The sequence below is a fragment of the Gadus chalcogrammus genome, chromosome 7 (genome assembly GCF_026213295.1).
Source record: "Gadus chalcogrammus isolate NIFS_2021 chromosome 7, NIFS_Gcha_1.0, whole genome shotgun sequence".
NCBI lineage: Eukaryota > Metazoa > Chordata > Actinopteri > Gadiformes > Gadidae > Gadus > Gadus chalcogrammus.
The window spans coordinates 24,014,928-24,035,608 of NC_079418.1; the positions used below are offsets into that span (position 1 = coordinate 24,014,928).

The window sequence follows — 20,681 nt, forward strand, 5'->3', positions numbered from 1 at the left end:
GGCTGTGTGTGTGTGTGTGTGTGTGTGTGTGTGTGTGTGTGTGTGTGTGTGTGTGTGTGTGTGTGTGTGTGTGTGTGTGTGTGTGTGTGTGTGTGTGTGTGTGTGTGTGTGTGTGTGTGCGTGTGTGTGTGTGTGTGTAGAAAGTAAATTCAGTTCGCTCCAAGGGAATGCATAATTGTGTGCAAGTATAGCTTTTCTATCAATATGAATGAGATTGTGTGTATTGGTCCACATGTAGGTTAGTGTGCGTGCATGTGTTTGTGTGCTTGCGTGTGTGCCTATTTATTTCTGTACAACTTACAAGAGTATGTTTACTGATATGAAGCCATAAATGATGGTGAATGACTGTTTACATTTAAAAGAGTATTCTCTTTGTTAAGACACAGAGGATATGTTTGGCTTCCCCTATACATTTTTCATGACTCAATTAATGCACATTTTCTTTAGTGTTTGCATACTTACAATCAGTGTCGATCATTAACAGTATATATGGGGAAAGGAGATTAATTGTGTCAATGTCTCCATATTTTTTTCAGTGTGGATAAAAGCCACAGAAAGCTGTAGTTTTTAATATTTTAATGTTTCTATCTTTCTGTCTGGTATCCTGTATCTATTTCTGACAGATCTGTTCATGTCTTCATTTTCGTCTTTTGGTTTATTTATTTGGTATATAAACAAGCCAATGCTATATTTCCTTCTTATCTACGGTAGTTTGCCTGTGATCCCGAACCTGAGCTCAGCTTTTTTTCTTTTTTTTCTCTCTTTTTTTCTTTCTCTTTACTCTCCACTTTCTTGGGGAAAAGTTAACTAGCTTTCAGTGCGTTTGTGTGGGCCTTTTTGTGGGGAGTCAGAAAAGCCTAAGTTTGGCGAAAAAAAACACAAAGCAAAGCAGACAAAAAAACGGAAGAACATAACAAACAACGCAGCGATATCTGCACATGGAGTCCCAGTTGCTCAATCGAAAGGTGTGCAGAGGTAAAGAACTCAGTCGTTGTTGATGTCGCTGACGCAATTTGATGCAAACGCAACAAGCCGTCTCCGAACTGGTATTGTATTGGTCGGACAGCTTCTGAATCTCAGAATGGGACGTGTATCACATCATCCGTGACAGCCTTTCTCCCAGAGTGCTGCATTGTCATCCCAAAGTTCATTATTATTATTGCTGTGGATTCTCTTCAATACCTTCTGGGTCCTCGTGCTATTTCCTCACTATAGACACTTCACACAGAGCTGCCATCGTAGGACAAACGCAGATGTCGCTCATAGGGGTTATTATGGGTCGGCTTCTTCAGGGCACGGGCAGTGCACTAAGGCAGTGAAGACATCACACATTGGCCACAAACTATATGCCCTTGTACCAAAACTGTAGAAGAAGCGTAATTAGTATCATGAGTGACACCTGTGATTGTTCTACGATGAAAGCTCTGGGAATAGGCCCCGGTGTGTTCTGCTGGAAGTCCAGAAGTAGATCTTTAAACTACTTCACCGTACATGAGAGGATGGCATTTGAGCGAGATATTTGAGCACTTGCACGTACAAACAAGCCGCGTTTGTGTACCCCGTTCAACCGTCTCAAAGCCTTTTTCGCCACTTCCAAGGGAATTGATATTCACAATAGCGCTGGTGGGGTTTGTTTGAGGCACAGCCGTGGCACGTCTTTTCCTTCATTAGCAGCATGCTAATATCGCTCATCTAAAGCAAGTTGCCGCTCGTGCCTACTCATCGCACCGTACACATCGCTCATGCACTTCATATGCAAAACTCTCCACTCTCCAACGGAGAAAAGAGATGTAGTGCCATGTAATCTAATCATGATCTAACCTGATTAACTTGTGATGAATTGCATCACAGCCAATTACTCCGTTTAGATTTTTGGCCATCCGCACACCCGGAGTGAAAACACAAGCAGATCATACTGATATCCTTATTTTCATTCACAGCATGCGTGTATGTTTCAGATAATAATAATGTGCAATGACACGCTTCATGTTGCACACCATATCTCATCAAAAACAACAATTGTGAATGGAATTCAGTTGTTTGAATTCAAGCCTTTTTGTTTCCCGAAATGTCTTTAGTGTAATTCCTTAAACAATATATAAACGTTATGTTCACATGAATCCCAGTATAGGAATGGCCTCAGGCCCTGTCATGAATTTGTATCCTCTTATATGAGATTCTCCAGCATGGGCGCCATCGGGCCCTACTACGGCCCCTAATCTGAAGTTAACTACGGTGTGAACTCCAGCGAGCCTCCCTGGTGTGGGAGACTACTCCTCAGTTAGGAACAGAACACTTAAAACATTCTCCCACTTTACCACCAGAGTCCTTGACCCTGACCCATATCCTGAAGACACAGTCGGTACTGCTATGTCCCATGTTTAATTTACATTCCTTGTTTTTTTTATATATATGTAATCCACCTCTGCGTTCTTGCGAGTAAGTTTGGGCAGTCCTATTTTCATTATAGTATATGATTTTAACACAGTTGGTAAAGATGGTATTTTTTACTATTGGTATTTTGACAAATAATTGAATCCAAACAAATTCTCACTAGTAGTTCACCAATTGTTTTTCCGACTTAAACTAAACAACAACACAAACCCTTAAAGGCATCACAGAATGTATACAGGATCTAAATATAATGTCGGAGTTACCCCCGAGGAAGCTAGCATATTGCTAACAGAACCCATCAAATGGTAATGACTGTTGGACACTCCGTCCTCCAGCGAGAGGCCCCTGACCCCCCCCCCCCCCCCCCTCCCAACTGCTGAATATTCCTCCCCCTGATGAGTGTGTCCCTAGCAGTAGAGGAGAAACATAGGCTTGTGTCGTAAGGAGGGAGTATCTCTCCAGGAAATGAGCTCAGGGCTAAAATATCATCAAATCCCCACCTCCCACATCACCATCATTTTCTAGGTTTGGTAGCTTTAAGATTCCTTCCATAAAGCTTAACATTTCCTGACGTATAGGCTGCAGGCCTCCGTGTATGTGTACGTGCATGTGTGTATGTGTGTTTGTGTAAGACACGCTAGCAGCCGGACCTTGGACGGTTTCGTGGGTTACAGGGTCCCACTGCTCGCTGCGCATTCACCCAACGGCGGATCGCTCGGCCGTAATTGGTCCTGTAAGTCCACGGGGTTGGGGGGGAAGGGGGGGTTATCGGGAGGGAGGGAGGGAGGGAGGGAGGGAGGGAGGGAGGGAGGGAAGGAGGGAGGGGGAGGAGGAGCTGGAAGTGGTGGTGGAGGAGGGAGAATTTTACTGGAGCACGACTTACCCCCAGGGCATCCACTTCAGAGGAACAAAGCCTCTACCGCGCTTCCTTTGAGCTCTCGCTCAGCCGCCAAACACATCGTGAACCTTCCCCACCTCTCCCCCGACTCTCCGACTCCCCCCCTCCACCACAACCACCAGCATCAGCACCAAACACCAGCATCACTTATCACCCCCCCCCCCCTCCCACAACCAAACACTCCCTGGGGCTGATAGTGCAACCCTGCCACCACCGCGCAAGTATGGAAACACACGCAGCGGGCCAAAACACACACACACACACACACACACACACACACACACACACACACACACACACACACACACACACACACACACACACACACACACACACACACACACACACACACCAACACACACATTCTATTTGTGCTCTGTATGGTGTCCGGCCAGGACATTGTAGTCCATACAGTTGATCGCTGTTCAAAGGAGCATGAGCAACCAAATAAAAGCTGGAGGATTTCAGTCCAACCTCCAGGCTTTTATCCCCGCTCTCTATGGTCACCCCAATCCCAGTCCCCACTGCCAGTGCCTTCTGTCATTCTGGGATTGCCTTTCAATCGCGCCCATTGTTTGCTTTTCAAACCAAGCAGCGGTCTGTTGTCGTATACTGTCCTTTGTGCCAACATTGAATTAGGAGAAAATAAAAAATGATCGGTTATTTTATTTGAGGGATTTGCGTTGAATGGTTAGAGGGGCTACTTTATTTTGCTTATTAAATCGGGTCATTCAATTCATTGACTCATCTCCTTCGCATATCACCAGTCCCTTCGCAATCACCCATTTTATGTGCTATTGATTACCTTTGGCTCAGCGTTTTAATTTACCTGAGCTATGGCTCTCGAGGTCTGGTCTCCAACATTCAGTCTAACATTTACACACACACACACATACATCACCAGAAGTGTTGTCTCTGTGATCGTTTGAACAAACAATATTATCTGACTTTGCGCTGTGCCCTTCTAAAAGAGACAGGCAGATGGTGGTTTTATGGGGACATATATCGTCATATTTACAACTTTATAAATGTTGAAAATATCAAAGCAAACATCCAAATATCCATTGGTATCTGGTAAATATCCATTGGTACCTGATGTCAAATATCCATTGGTCCATTCCTTGTCCCTCCGCTCTTTTGGGCCAACTAACAGTCCTTCTTTAGTTGACCATACTTGAAAGCTCATTAGAATAAATTCATCATGTTTTATACTCTACTTTTATACTTCATTTCTTTAAAAGTATTTTTTTATACTTTTATCAGCACATTTTAATTAAAAATGATTTGTCATTTTCAGGCAATCCTTTGACACCACCTGAATATTTTGACCCCCCCCCCCCCCTTCTCCTCTACCCACAGTCCTGGTCGTAGCCATGACGATGACCACATGCGCTCAGACGGAGATGAAGCGAGTCGTCGGGGACAACGCCACGCTGCCCTGCCACCACCAGTACTGGCCTGGCGACGAGCCCACCCTGGACATCGAGTGGCTCCTCCTCAAGCCCACCAACAGGCAGAGGGTGGTGAGTCATGAGGACCCACTGAACACACACTCACACAGAGCACCCACAGTCATACAATGATGACGCACACACTCGCTGAACACACACACACACACACACACACTGAGCACATGCACATACACACTGAACACACACACACTGAACACACACACACACACTGAGCACACGCACACATACAGTGATGACGCACACACTCGCTGAACACACACACACACACACACACACTGAACACATGCACACACACACTGAACACACACACACTGAACACACACACACACACACACACACACACACACACATGAACACACAAACACAATCCACACACACACACTCACACAAACACACACTAAACATACACACACACACACACACACACACACACACACACACACACACACACACACACAAAAACACACACTGAACGCACAAACACACTGTACAAAAACACACACAAACACACACTAAACCCACACAAACACACACGACGCTAGGTATTGTCCAGGTATTGTTCTGGTGCCCAACTTTATCCAAAGGTGTGTTGCATTTGCATTGGATTATTGCCTGATGAATACATTTATAAATAACAGGAGGATGAAGATGTAACGAAATTGCTGAATGAATGGGGTTTGTAAGATAAGTGCATTTAAAATAGTTTTCCCAGGACCTGGGCTTTTCTTCTACAGCGCAAACAGAGCTAACTCGCAACGGTCCATCTATAATAAGCACAACAACACAGTATCCATCTGAACAAGGTGACCTACATTATGTTTCTGACGACACTTAATCCTGCGTTTGACAAGCACACATCAGAGCATGCTGGTGATTTCATATTTTGGCCTACTATTTATAATTCACCAATTTATTTAAGGACGCTTTTATCCTACTACACGGCATTAAGGAGCAGGTATAGGGGTGGGGACATCTTGCTCAGGGAATGACTACAGGTTATGCGGCGTACACTGGGCATCAAACCCATTACCTTTTAACCTTTGGATAAACCACTATCCGTCTCCGTAGCTGATCACCTACTTCGCCGGCCGGGTGTACGACCCCAACGATGCGGACCGGGGACGCATGGGCTTCGGCGGGGACTACCTGAGGGGGGATGCCTCGCTGCTCATCAGCGACCTGACCCTCACCGACTCTGGGGAGTACAGCTGCAAAGTGAAGAACGGCGGGAAGTACGAGTGGACCACCATCAGCCTCATAGTGCTGGGTAAGCCCGCACGCACGCACACACGCTCACACACACACATAGACGCACCCTCACTCCCATGCACGCAAGTTGACACGCACAGAAGTACACTCACATACACACATCAACATATGCTCACACACACACATAGACGCACGATCACACACACACATAGACGCACGCACACACACGCAAGCTGACACACACATGTGCCACGACGACATACACACACGCACACTGACGTACACACACACACACACACACTGACTCACACACACACATGGCGACGTACACACCCACACACGCTGATGTACACACACACACACGCACTAACTGAACAGATATTAGTGACCTCTGACCCCTGGACCATTAGGAGCTGTCTGTTTGATTGGTTTGTCTGGACATTTTTCTTTTTACTAGCGAAAGGAAAGACACTAAAGGTTGTACAGCTTGCAAGAAAGTAAATATGCTGAGGGATAAAACGTTTTTATTTTTTGGGAGACAATCTTAGCTCTCTCCTTAACTTTCTGTTGTATTTTTTCCTACCCACTCAGTTGTAAATTGCTTGAATTAATTCAATATCGTCCATAGCCACGTTTGTGCTCAACTCATTTAGCGAGAGTGGACTCCTGGCACAGTGGGGCAGTGGGGTGCCAGCATGCAGCAGGACAGCATGTCTCTCTCTCTCTCTCTCTCTCTCTCTCTCTCTCTCGCTCCCTCCCTCCAACACTCTCTTTCTCACCTGTCCCATCCTGGAGATTTTATTTTTAGCCGTTAAGCCATTTCGCAAAAATATATGGCTGTACCTTTGATTATGGCGATGACCTCAACACCCATTCAACGAGGAGTTACCAGAGAGATACAGCAGGACGAAATCGCCTGCATCAGCCTAAACACAGTAACCCATCTCTGACCCTCCAATGTTTTGTAAAAGTGCAGACCTGCACTTGGCAGTGTCAGTGCAGTGGAGGGGTCGAAGCAGGTGTGGGGGGGGCGGGGTGGGGGGGGGGGGGAGTTTGTAAGTGGCGCTGAAATGACAAAGGCAATTTTCTGGTCAACAAAAGGATTCACAGACGTGCCCAACGCCATTTGGAAACGGTGAGACAGAAAAATCCATGGGAACCACATTATGCGATGGATGGACGTGTTTCAATTAGATTGCCGGGAAGATTAATGGAGTGCTGGAGAGAAGAAAAAAGTATCCTTCAGGACTTTTATCACAACTTTAATGAGGGCGCGCCAACACAATGAGACTCAAACCAAGGTGCGCCGCCCGTCTGCGGTAAAACCGGGGTTACGGGCGATCGCGCTCCTGATGTCACATGCCATGTTTTGTACCCTCAGTGACATCACTTTGATTGCATTTCAGTCAGCCATCTGTGGGGGGCTGCGTCGCAATCTCTCATAATCTCCCATTCCTCCCACCCCTTTGATCAGATCACTTCAGATCAGGGAATCTGAGATACCAGCGAGTGTGACTGTCATCCCTGTTGGACGTCACCCGGGAGTCTACCTGCGGTTCACATTTCAAACGTTGGGCTCAGCGTTCTCTGCGGCGCGGTGTCACCCACTCAGCACCTAGCATCTATCGTCCTCTCGGCAAGACTTTTGAAGCGCAGCCGGTTCCTGCAAAACAAATGGCTTTATTATTAATGAACAGCACATGCCATCCCTGTCTGCGGGGCTGAGCGCAGCTCAAACAGCATTAATAGTGATCTCCCAGTCTGCGCTTCATTGTGCAGCTAGTGTTGTTCTTGTGTGTTAAGGAGCCTTTGTGATTTCATCGTGTCTCCGGTTAACTCGCGAAAACTTTTAGAACACAAAGAAATGCATAGAAACAAATTAATTATAAGTATAAACAGAAGAGTTTTCCCTTTTGCGTAATGAAGGAAGTAATTAAAAGTAATGAAATGCAACAACACCCACCCTTGTACTGGCTCTCCTAGAATAAATAAGGATATCACACTCATAATCTGGCAGAGGAACAACATGGGGTAAACTGAGCTTGAACTGTGGGTGTTTGTGTGTGTGTGTGTGCGTGCGTGCGTGCGTGCGTGCGTGCGTGCGTGCGTGCGTGCGTGCGTGCGTGCGTGCGTGCGTGCGTGCGTGCGTGCGTGCGTGCGTGCGTGCGTGCGTGCGTGCGTGCGTGCGTGCGTGCGTGCGTGCGTGCGTGCGTGCGTGCGTGCGTGCGTGCGTGCGTGCGTGCGTGCGTGCGTGCGTGCGTGCGTGCGTGCGTGCGTGCGTGCGTGCGTGCGTATGTATGTATGTGTATGTGTATGTGAGTGATTTTGTGGTTGTGGCTGTGTGTATGGGTATGCGTGTGTATGTTTGTATATATGTATATATATGTGTGTTTGTGTGTCTCCCGTGCAGTGAAGCCCTCCAAGCCGCGGTGCTGGATGGAGGGGAAGCTGCTGGAGGGGGCCGATGTGAAGATGAGCTGCAAGTCGAGCGACGGCTCGGACCCCGTCCTCTACAAGTGGGAGCGTCTGATGGACAAGGGCAAGTACGCTGGCAAGCTGCCCCCGATGGCCCTTCTAGGTAAGTGCAGCACAGGGGTGCTCATATGTATGAACACAAGCAAATCTACATTCTGCACGTTGTGTAGGTCAGACAAACCAATGACGGGGGCTTCCATGTGTGGTCGTAAATGCCCAATTAAATTGTGCATGGGAATTAAACATGTATGCACACACACACACTCACACACACGCACGCACACACACACACACGCACACGCACACGTGTTTGTGTGTGTGTGTGTCTGTGTGTGTCTGTGTTTGTGCACACACATAAACAGATGTGGAATAAGCATGTGTCGACATAACGCCTTCACATAATCTGTATTCGTTGCACATATAGCCATGGATAGCTTTGTCATCATCATCTCTCACGCCACCTCTCTCTTTGCTCATGTATGTGTGTGGAAAAAACCACCAGACTTGAAAAATCCTGAGATCGTGACTCTGAAGAACCTGACCAAGGAGAGCGCTGGCGTGTACAAATGCACAGCGAGCAACGACGTGGGAGAGGAGAGCTGCATCGTGGAGGTCAAGATGCACTGTGAGTCCATCACTCTCCATCACCTCAGCCTCTGGTGGGAGCTACCTCTACTGGCAGCTAGAGGCCCGTATAGAAGCTCAATTAGGGTTACGATTAGGTAGGACTATGTTATATGTACATATCTCGGTCATTTTTATACAGGCCTCAAGCTGCTTTTCTCATTGCATCCCAAGCCTTCAAAGCTGTCAAAAGAGAAAGCCCAATCCTCAGCTATGTAAGTTTTCCTGTTAGCAACATCTAGTTGCTTGAGTTATACTGTTATAGCTGTATCATAATATATTGTAAATGTTATATATAATATCTAAATATATTTTTCTATCATCTCAGAATGGGTGGGGCAGGGGGATTTGTAGAGAAACAATCCCTTGGTGGATTGACTCATGGATGAGAAATGTCCATTTCCAGAAAAACAGTATAGTGCCGTTTTAATATTTATGTTGACGATTACAATAATATAAACAGTACATCAATGCGTCAGACCTCCTGTGCCGTCAATAATGAATGCTCAGTGGGCCTCCTAAAGATTACTCCAGCGTAAAATGATTACCCATGATTAACCGGGATACACGATTATCCAATATTTCACAGATTTTGCTGAGGTTTCAGCTACATAATCTAAACAGAGCTCAAATGAATCACCAAATAATACACTTAAACAGTGGGGTGGGTTCATTTAAAAGAAAAAGCGAAAGATGCTGTGTCTCTCGTACGCTCACCAAATAGTAAACTTAAACAGTGGGGTTGGTTCATTTAAAAAGAAAAAGATGCTGGGTCTCTCGTACGCTAAATTCACATGGGATCGCACAATGCACACCGCTGTCTTCCCCTTACACTGTGAAAAGGAGAAATCAGAGGAAGAGAGAAACAATGGTTTTGCTGTTGTATGTACAGTTGTGTTTCAGGAGCGGTAACACCAATGCGACTCCATGGTTCACGTGGCTCATCAGAGTTGATATAAAGTGTGTGATCAGCTATTGTCCGGCTCGCTACACTTGAAACCACACATTCCCACTATATGGTTTGCTGGCCTCTGAGAACTTCCTGGATGTTACAAGCTGTTATTATGGGATGGGATAGGTCAGACGCAGACTGCCAGAGTCAGGAAAGCCTAGCGCTGACCTCAGGGGTCATAAAAAACACAGCGTAAACGTCTCTCTATCTTTATAACCCTCTCCTGTCAGAGGCTGCACAGTTTCTGCATGCACTTCACATACAGTCACATGTTGGACACCAAGAAACACATAAAACACGATAAAAACCCCACCAAAAAAAAATCGATAAAAAGCCCAGGGCAGCGAAGGCTACAAATAATGTTTTATTTTATACCCCGCCGCCGCATTAACGACAGATATAACCTTCAAGTAGGAGCTCTGACTGACGCCGTGCCTCCCTCTCCCTTCACCCAGCACCCGCTCACCCCCTACCTCACCCTACCCCCCACGCCCACCCCTCCTCCACCCCTCCTTCCCCCTTGCATTCCAGCTTGACGTGCAAATGGCATAAATCAGACATTACTCGGATTAAGATGTAGCCTTTAAAATGCCCCCCCCCCCCCCCCCCCCCACACCCAGCTCTCCCCCTATCCACCCTCCTCTGTGAGTAGAATCACAACGACAGCAGAGAACTTAGTGTGACCCAAAGGTAGCGTGAATAGATAGGATCTGCTTACTCACCAAACTAATTGATTGTGTTTGTGTCTATGTGTGTGTGTGTGTGTGTGTGTGTGTGTGTGTGTGTGTGTGTGTGTGTGGGTGTGTGTGTGTATGTATGTCTGTGTTTGTCCATGTGTGTGCATGTCTGTGTGTGTTTACGTGGGTTTCGGCGCTTCTGTGTTTGTGTGCGTGTGTGTGTGTGTGTGTGTGTGTGTGTGTGTGCATGATTTTGCGCTCGTCTTCAGACGTGCGCGGGATGGGCGTGGTCGCCGGGGCCGTGGTGTGCGTGTCCTTTGGCGTGCTCCTCATCATCCTCACCGTGTGGCTGGTGTTCCGCAAGAAGGAGATGAAGAAGTACGAGGAGGAGGAGACGCCCAACGAGATCAGGTGCGTCCGCACAGTGCATCATGTGTTCCTAGGAATATGTCACCTTGAGGTTATGGCTGCCGAAGGGTTGATTCTCTTTCACCATTGTCTGGTGGAATGGGTGTTCATTTTGGGAGCATGTGCGTCAATGTTATGGACACAATTCATCGGAATGCTGTATGCCTCAAAAACCATAGACCAGATTCAACTGTCTGACAGACGTCACGCACGCAGACACGCACAGACACCCGAGAAAAGTGATAAAAATTAGAACGAGAGTGCTGAGGGTGAACCTGAATGAACCTACCATACACATGCATCTGCAACCTGTTTGGAAACTCTGCTGTAGAAAAAAAGAGAAAGTGTGAGCGAGAAAAAATAAAAAAGGGTAAACCCTGGAGGATTCACACGACCGTATACTCTGCCTCCGTACAACTGTGAATGCCGGCACAATTGCAGATGTTACTTCTGCTTCTTTTTTTCATTCATGATGCTCCGGCATTCACACGGTGGCCGTTTTGCTGGAGTCAGGATGAATTATGCAGGCTTCCCGGGATGACTTGGCTATCAATAATGTAGGCAGCAGCAGCAGCAGCGGTGGTGATGGTGGGAGGAATAGGGCAGGGAAACACAAGGTGCACATCTGTCCGCCTCATACATGGGGGGATTAACGGAGATGTAAACACTCACTCACTCTCACATGCACACCCACACCCACATGCATTCACACACATGCACACACACATACACACACACGCGCGCGCGCGCACACACGATAACTTTGTAGGAGGTGGAGAGTGTTTGATTGTTGCGTCAGTTATTGTTAGATCAAAAAGTGAGGGAAGTGTGTCTGTGTGTGTGTGTGTGTGTGTGTACCCTTCACCTTTTAAACCCCCCGGGCTCTCCTCCTTGTTTTGTTTTGTTTTTCCAGGGAGGACGCAGAGGCCCCCAAGGCCAAGCTGGTGAACCCCAACTCCCTCTCCTCCTCCCGCTCCGGCAGCTCCCGCTCCGGCACCTCCTCCACCCAGTCCATGGTGCACGGGGCCCCGCCTCCGCCGCCGTCCCAGCAGCCCCGCGCCCAGCGGCCCTGCGTGCCCGCCGTGGCCGCCCTCCGGGAGGGGAAAGCCAGCCAGCCCCAGCCCCCGGCCTACCTCCAGCACCCCGGCCACACCCTGCCCCCCCACGGCCATGCCCACGCCCCGGGCCCCGCCAGGACACCCGAGCCCCGGGCGGCCGTGCCGGCGCTGACCCCGCCCCCCTCCTCCTCCTCCAACAACACGGCCGGCTCCCACCTCCACCCCCGGCCCAAGGCCGGGCCCAACCCCAAGCTCAGCCCCGCCAACCTGGCCCGCATGGGGGCCATGCCCGTCATGATCCCCGCCCAGTCCAAGGCTTTCCAGACTGTGTAGGACCTGGAAGACCCGACCAGGGGAGGGAGAGAGAGAGGGGGAGAGAGAGAGAGAGAGAGAGAGAGTCAGAGAGGAGAGAGAGAGAGAGAGAGAGAGAGAGAGAGAGAGAGAGAGAGAGAGAGTCAGAGAGGGTGGGATATAGTGTCAAAGAGAGCAAGAGAGAGTAGAAGAGTCTCAGAGGGAGAGAGAGAGAGAGTAGGAGAGACAGAGAGAGAGAGCGGGAGAGAGAGCGAGTAAGAGAGATAGAGAGAGTGAGAGAGAGCGAGAGAGATAGTGAGAGAGAGCGAGGCAACATAAGAAGAGAGGAAGAATTCAGAAGGTCAGGGCTGAGATCAACCCCAATTTACTTTGAGAGGGAGACGCCGATAACAATCTGCTTCTATTATCTACAATCACGCCTTGCCACCATTTCAAAACTCGCCCCCAACCCCCGGCCCCCCACACCCCCCCCCCCCTCCACCCGCAGTGGGAATTACGCTCAACGCTATTGGTGGACTTTGAGTTCTCTCTTTGCGTAACACAGCCCCGCGGAGACACACGCGCAGTTTAACAAGCGATGCGAGCCGACGACTCGCTTCATCGCCTCATTTCATCGTTTGTCAATTGAGATAAAGTTTTTGTTTTGTGGCTCCATGGGCTGAGCTGGTTTAAAGGGAGGAGTGGGAGCATGGACCCAAAACAAAACAATGACTAACAGATGCTATCGCTGCTCCTCCTTTGCAGTGCTGGGACTATGGCCGACCATTGCTGCCTAATAGAAGCAGAGCCGTCCCCGTCGACACAACGTCCATTCAGGCTGAACAAAGACACCTGGCTTAATACGCAGATATCATCTGACTGTCACTATCCTGTCCTCCATATTCCTCTAGGTTGATTTATGTGTGTGTGCGCGTGTGTGTGTGTGTGTGTGTGTGTGTGTGTGTGTGTGTGTGTGTGTGTGTGTGTGTGTGTGTGTGTGTGTGTGTGTGTGTGTGTGTGTCTGCGTGTGTCTGTGTGTGTGCGTTTGTGTGTGTACGTGCATGCTTACGTGTGTGTGTGTGTTTGTGTGTATGCGTGCGTGTGTGTGTATGTGCATGTGTCTGCGACTGCGTGTGTGCGTGTGTGCATGTGTGTCTATGTGTGTGTATGTGTGTATGCTCGAGCTCACCATAGATGGTCCCCTGATTGTACAATGTAATGTTAATGAGCCCCAATTCATCTTCTATCAGCACAGTTAAGCATCCACTGCAAGCATGGATGGATACAAGCTGGTTTCCCGTGACTTGAGAACTGGGGAATTACCAGTGCTCATGTACAGATGTTCACGGTGAACCATGTCCTCCTCTTTTTCTCTGTTTTTTAACCTTGTCATGAGGGAAGGAGGATGGGTTACTAGACTTCATATTTCAAGACTCCCACGATTTCCTATTTCCTAAACAAAAGTGAAGAATTTCCCAATCACTTTAAGTGTGCATGCAACACACATCACTGTCAAATACTTCAGTATTGTTAAGATTGTCAAAGCGTCGGATCAAATACCTTTCGAGAAAGTGCCACTTATGGTCCAACCAATTTTTATTTTGCATAACAGAGCATTTCTATATATTCCAGAGTAACTTTAAGAATGTGAAGAGATAATTAACATATACAGTTGTGTAGTTTTATTTTTATTTGTAGAAGTCGGACTTGAAAGTGGCTCATGGGAGAGCTCCGATAACACAACACAGGCCTGAAGCATATCAGGCCAAACGTCTTTCAACAGTGCCTTGTGAGACACACGGTAACCAAAACTCACCAGAGTTTTGGTTCGATCGAATGCATGCGTTTATGTGAACACAAGCAAATCAGGACAAACCCAGCCGTTCTCAGGTGGCACAGGATACTCATCAAGGACAACAAGGTGCTTAATGGTAAGAGTGCCCCCCCATCTTACAGAACCATAAGACTGAAGAGAGTAGACTGCCACGCTGCACACCTGACAGCAGGTTGTCTCCGCTCCCAAGGGTCTCAGCGACCGGCGAATCAGTGAACAAGGTGATAAAACCTCCCCATTGTTCTTGAGTACGACTTCTATTTCCAACAAGCCATTAATGTATGGTTGTATGTACCTCTTCACGCACAACCTCTGATTGCACAAACCTACTAATCAAACGCCATCCTCCTCCTCCTAGCTCCGGTTCAGAGGGAGAGGGAGGCAGGTTGTCATTGTGTTGATGATGCAGTGGAGGTGTGGGAGCTATAGGGCCCGGAAGTGTGCATAGCAATTAAGCCTGAACCTTTATATAGAAGCCAAGGCTCCTTTCTGAGGGTTGATGTGCCGACTGTTTCCAAGGAGCTACCGCTGAAGTGAAGAGCATCAGGTGACTTTAAGTCGACTAACTCTTGACTCAAAACAGAAATTGAAGTGGAAGTTGAAGTGATTGCATTTTGTACATTTCAGAAGGATTGTGTTGTCAAAGGTAAATGGCGTGACACCCAGGGGGTGTAGTACGTCCAGCTTCTTGGTTCAAGGTTGCTTTCGGTATCTCGTTTAAAAACAACTTTTTTCATCCTGTCATCTAACCAGTTCCATGCCATTGGTAATTTTCTAAAAAAGGGATGTGATTGTGGGGGAGAAGGCAAAGAGATGCATGAAGGGATATGTTGTCCAAGCTCTGTAGTTTCCAATCTCCCCATCCTCTGGCAGAATCAGAGATTCAAGGGGCTCTCGTGAAAACCTTTAATAACTGGGATTGGAATACTCCTGAAGATACTGCCAGGGATTCCCCCAAGTCCTATTTTCCGCATTTGGAATGTGGCACTACGTAGTCAAGTGACCAAACAATTCCAGTAATTGGCCATATTCCCCTATCAGCCTTCTTGGTTCAATCTTGGTGGCTGGGTTGGGGAAATTACGGTGGAATTTTTCCTTCGCTTCCCCCTTCTCAAGTCAGAACCTAGCACAACCAGTAGAGCTACTAGGCCACTAAAGGGAAAAGTGCCGAATTGTTTCCTAAATAGCCGATGGCAATACTGGCTCTAGATAGCATGCAGCCTGACTGTTATGCCCCGTCGGTGCTTGTACAGTTTGGAGAATGAAGTTGTGTGTAAAGGAGCCTATCATCGCTCACCCAGGGCTGGCTACACGGTTTCCTTAATAACATTTTCCCCCAACCAGTAAACAACTCTCTTAAGACCCGTGATCTCTCTAGGCTGTTTCACACATGGTAAATAGGTAACAGGATGGATCGCTGTGCCTCGAATGCTGGATCAAATTAACATTAAAATGCTGCAATCATTGCTCAGCTCAGTCATAGGCTGCTTCTAGATTAAATGAGGGGAACATAATGTTTGTTTATTTGCTTCCCTGGATCAATCGTTAAACCATGTGAGCCAGGCGAGGGAGATGAAGAGATGGTGAGAAGTTTATTATGTCCCCTGATTAAGCGAATATGATGTGCAATTGCCCGTACTGCAGCTGAAAGGCCAAGTGACTGATAAGGGTCAAATGAGTCAGGGGAGATAATTGAAATCTGAAATCTTTAACGACCTGTGTTGCGGAAACCAGCCTGTAGGGGCAATATAACCGCATATTTCATATTTTTTTCTTTGCAACTTTAACTCTATTTAAGCTACTTATTTCAAAACTAAAGTTGACCCAGCCCAACTTGTTTATCCATGCGGGATGACATTATTAGGAGCATATTTTTCACAAGAATTACATTTCACACCCATTCACACAAAATTGAATTAATGAAAAGCTATTGTAGACCAGGCAGAATACGTTGCTGGTAAACACATCATACCACCTCCAGGAAACAAAAGTAATCAACTCTCCATTGATGCCTCCACAGTAAATAGGAACACTTTTGACTGTATGCGTCCAGTCAACGCAGAGAATGACCGCAGGTCCTTATGATATTGATAGTATTGGAATGCAACATAAAGGTTAAGCAAAACATGTCTGCCTACGTATGGAAAAGAATCCCTGCAAAGCAGTCGAGTCATGATTATATGCATGTCACAGAAAAATTATATATAAGTATTTTTTTTGCCTCAAAACTTATATAAATGATATAGTAACAATGATATTATAAAAAATAACATATAATGGTTATACAATGCAAACTGTAAATTCATCCATATTTTGATATTCAACTGATTATGGGTTTATTTTTGTTGTCAAGCAGTATTATATGCGTATATGCGCTCATGTCATCGCGATCTTGTGCAAAGGTCCCACAAAGATCCCTTCATGCCATCCCTGAAGGATCCTCTTCTTCATGTGCTTCCTTGTGCCCAACGATGAAACATCACCAGGCTTTTGTTTTGACTGGGGGGAAAACCAAAAGACGCCATGTATATAAATCACCTATCCTGTTGAATATGTATATTTGTACAGTATCTACATTCATTTTTTTGGTTTGTTTTCTAATAAAATCATGTCGGCATCACCGATCTGCTTTCAGAGAGATAGTTTTTTGGGAGTAGTATCCAATGGCAAGGGGTATACAGTAGGACCCCCTATTCATAACACCACACGCTTACATTTGGACAACATAATTCACAGAATAGGACATAATGGTTATGTAATGTGATCTCATACTAGTTGATATCTGATTTATTCATTGATGAGGATGTAAATAAGCACAGATAAGTTTATCAGGTAAAATTAATAGCAAACAAACAGATAGATAGATTGATTGATTGATTGATTGATTGATTGATTTATTTATTGATTGATTGATTGATTGATGGATTTCAATAACCAGTTTGTAGGCCTACTTAACTGATAAGGGTGAATATTATTCAGTGTATTTCCTTCAAGTAATGTTGCTTCCTCTTCTTATACAGGGTTGTGTATAAATCCTATCATTTCTAATTAGAAGTAGGCAGTAGTAGCCTATGGGTTTAGAGCTGCACTGCCGTCTCGCTACCAATTTGACCACCTGACCAGATTGACAATTTTACAGCTTCGGGACCGAGATCTTGGAAATGCCGAGTAGCCAGGCCCTGGTTTGATTAGGAAAGACCACATGGTTTATGGTTTACAGTCATTCATAGTGCAGAGGTGCATCGGCATTGATGACACACCGGCACCAAGTTATAGCTTACCTGCTGGTATTCTAATATTCTCTAAGACCTACCAAGACTTTGTTTAAGATGCCGTTTCAGTTCAGGGAATTAGTTCAGGCCAATGCTGCTCTCTATTGGTGAGATTAAAACGGTGCAGTTCTATTTTTCTCATCACAGCTCTACATCAGTCTGCGGTCAATCAGGAAAACACTAGGAAATATATTTAACTTGCAGTTTATATTTCTCTCACCAGGGGGCGTCTTTAATACTTAGGTAACAGGTGTGTTGCCCTGGAAAATCACAACTTTTCGACACAGCTACACAAACACAATCGCTGCACTGAAAACCTTATTGTTATATCCTTTATAGGGGATTCATGCATTTAGTTTTGTTCCATTCGTTGAAAAATAGAATCGCCCAACCGTTAACAGGCATCTGATCCAGCCCTTCGGACCGATGCATATCCTACCGCAGCCAGCACAGAGGTAATGGAAAACTTATACAAAGAGTCCGACTCTGAACCGTCAGTCTAGCAGCTTCAGATTGATTAATTTAGATCTTTTAAAGACAATATTGATGATTTTCCTGAATTGTATCAGTTTATACCGGCAGTAACAAAAATATTTTTTGGGGGGAAAAATGCAATTTCTGTGACGACGCTGAAGTTGGCATCCGATTCGCAGCATCCGATTCAGCAGCTGGTCCACTTTAAATCGGTCCTGCTTGAAAAATACTACACCTAGACTCTTCAAATCTGGACTAGATTATCACAGTGAGGCTATACATTATAATAAACATAGTTACAGATTTGTGAAACCTTTTTTCTATTTGTGAAAATGCAATACAGGCTCATTTTAATGCTTTTTAGGGGTCCAGACTGCATTAGAACGGGTCCTGATTGAAAACCACTACACCTAGACTCTTCAAATCTAGACTAAATTATCACAGTGAGGCTATACATTATGTAAAACATAGTTTCAGATTTGTGAAACCTTTACCCTTTTTGTGAAAATGCAATAAAGGCACATTTTAATGCTTTTAGTGGTCCAGACCGCATTAGAACTGATCCTGATTAAAAACCACTACACCTAGACTCTTCAAATCTGGACTAAATTATCACAGTGAGGCTATACATTATGTAAAACATAGTTTCAGATTTGTGAAACCTTTAACCTATTTGTGAAAATGCAATGCGGTCTGGACCCCTAAAAAGTATTCAAATAAGCCTGTATTGCATTTTCACAAATAGGGTAAAGGTTTCACAAATCTGAAACTATGTTTTACATAATGTATAGCCTCACTGTGATAATGTAGTCCAGATTTGAAGAGTCTAGGTGTAGTGGTTTTCAATCAGGACCGATTGGAAGATTCTAAGTGGTTTTCAAGCCGAATCGGATGCTGCGAATCGGATGCCAACTTCAGCGTCGTATCCTACGACCCAATCCAGCCTTGAAGGGGCCTCTTGAGATCTGGAAACGGTCGCAGTGCCGACGCAGTCAAACCTCTGCATCGTCCACTGGCTTTAGGGCTGCAGTTGCAGCAGCGTCAATCGCATCCCCTGCATCTGCAGTGAAGACCGGCTACGTGGGGCCTATGGGGCGTTGCGCTGTCTTCAGCTAAATGGGCACATAACATCATGGTCGTAATTTTGTGGAGGGACCGCTGCTCTATAGAAGGCAATGGGGTTTAATGCTTGTCCTTCCTCATTCAGTGAATGTTTTTATAGGGGTTTGCTAAACAGTCTTGTTCCTACCTACAGGGTTTAAAGTTGCTGTAAAAAAAACAAAACAGACAGTCACTTTATGACACTGCTTGATCCTTCTAATCTAACGGTATCAGAGGCTGAGCGTTCATTACATGGTTCTTAAGCGTGTAACGTTTTTAAATATGTGCACTGCACTGACCCCCAGATTGGGAACTTAAGCGTCGCGTCACGTCGCCTTGCGTCGAGCCGTAAGCTAAAATGAAACGCTCCGTCAGAGCCGCTACTGGTGAAGCAAAATGCAAGTAGGCCACTTGACTGTTATGAATTAAAGTATTGGTTGGTACATGTTCAACAGTTTTAACTCTTAGGCCTACTTATGTCGGTTTGATACAGGTCCACATTAAAGATGTTGATGTTGATGTTACAGCACTGTTACTGTAGCCGTATATGGGACAGCAGATATGCAATGTTTTACACATGTAAATTGTAATGATAAACATGAAATAATAAAGGTATAACAGCAGAGACGTTTTGTGTATTTACTATTATTTTTTTTCTCCTTCATATCATTTAGCAAGGAAATGGGCCCAAACGTGAGTTCCAAGCAGACATGACGACAGATGTCGGACAGTTCTTGAGCCGTCGTCAGTGCACTAACGGTAAGGCCTGGAGGAAGAAAGGGCGGGGTCAGAACGCTGGCTGGGTTAAGCTGAGCAGGTGTGGGAGAGAATGACCGACGCAGCACATGATGGACACCATAGAGAGGAACTGGGTCACTCGGAAAAGAGAAGGAGCCAGGAGAGGAGCGTCACTCGTGATGCAGGGAGGGAGGGAGGGAGGGAGGGAGGGAGGGAGGGAGGGAGGCAGAGTTGAGGGGAAGGCAGAGAGGGAGGGAGAGTTGAGGGGAAGGCAGAGAGAAAGGGAAGGGGAAGGTGGGAGAGGTAGGCAGGGAGAGTTGAGGGGAAGGCAGAGAGGGAGGGAAGGAGGGAGGGAGGGAGTGTTGAGGGGAAGATAAAGAGGGAGATGGGAGAGGGAGGGACGGGTATGGGGAAGGGAGGGAGGTAAGATATTAAGAAGAAAGGAATGAAGTGGGGACGAATGGGGAGAGAGTGGCCAGGGGCGGGCCGAGAGGGACGGGAGATAAGAAGAAGGAGGGAGGAAGGGAGGGTGGAAGGATGTAAAAGGGAGGTATGAGCAAGAGGGAGAGAGCTGTGGAAGGAGATGAGGCAAAGAGGTGTAAAGAGTGTACGGCGAGGGAGGCAGGGGAGGAAAAGAAGGGGCGAGAAGAGAGGGAGGCAGGCAGGGGGGGAGGGAGCTTAATGAAGATGCAGGGATGGCGTGTGTGTGTGTGTGTGTGTGTGTGTGTGTGTGTGTGTGTGTGTGTGTGTGTGTGTGTGTGTGTGTGTGTGTGTGTGTGTGTGTGTGTGTGTGTGTGTGTGTGT

General features: G+C 46.5%; 1 protein-coding gene across 1 annotated transcript in view; it reads left to right on the forward strand.

Annotated features, from left to right (window-relative positions):
- The window catches only part of LOC130386244 (CXADR-like membrane protein), a 48,718-nt gene extending 36,218 nt beyond the window's left edge, over positions 1–12,500 (forward strand). The window contains exons 2-7 of the mRNA XM_056595038.1: positions 4,652–4,815; positions 5,833–6,031; positions 8,384–8,551; positions 8,951–9,073; positions 10,971–11,112; positions 12,023–12,500. Of these exons, the coding sequence (XP_056451013.1) occupies positions 4,652–4,815; positions 5,833–6,031; positions 8,384–8,551; positions 8,951–9,073; positions 10,971–11,112; positions 12,023–12,500 (1,274 nt within the window). The remainder of the gene's footprint in view (positions 1–4,651; positions 4,816–5,832; positions 6,032–8,383; positions 8,552–8,950; positions 9,074–10,970; positions 11,113–12,022) is intronic.
- Positions 12,501–20,681: the final 8,181 nt, after the last annotated feature.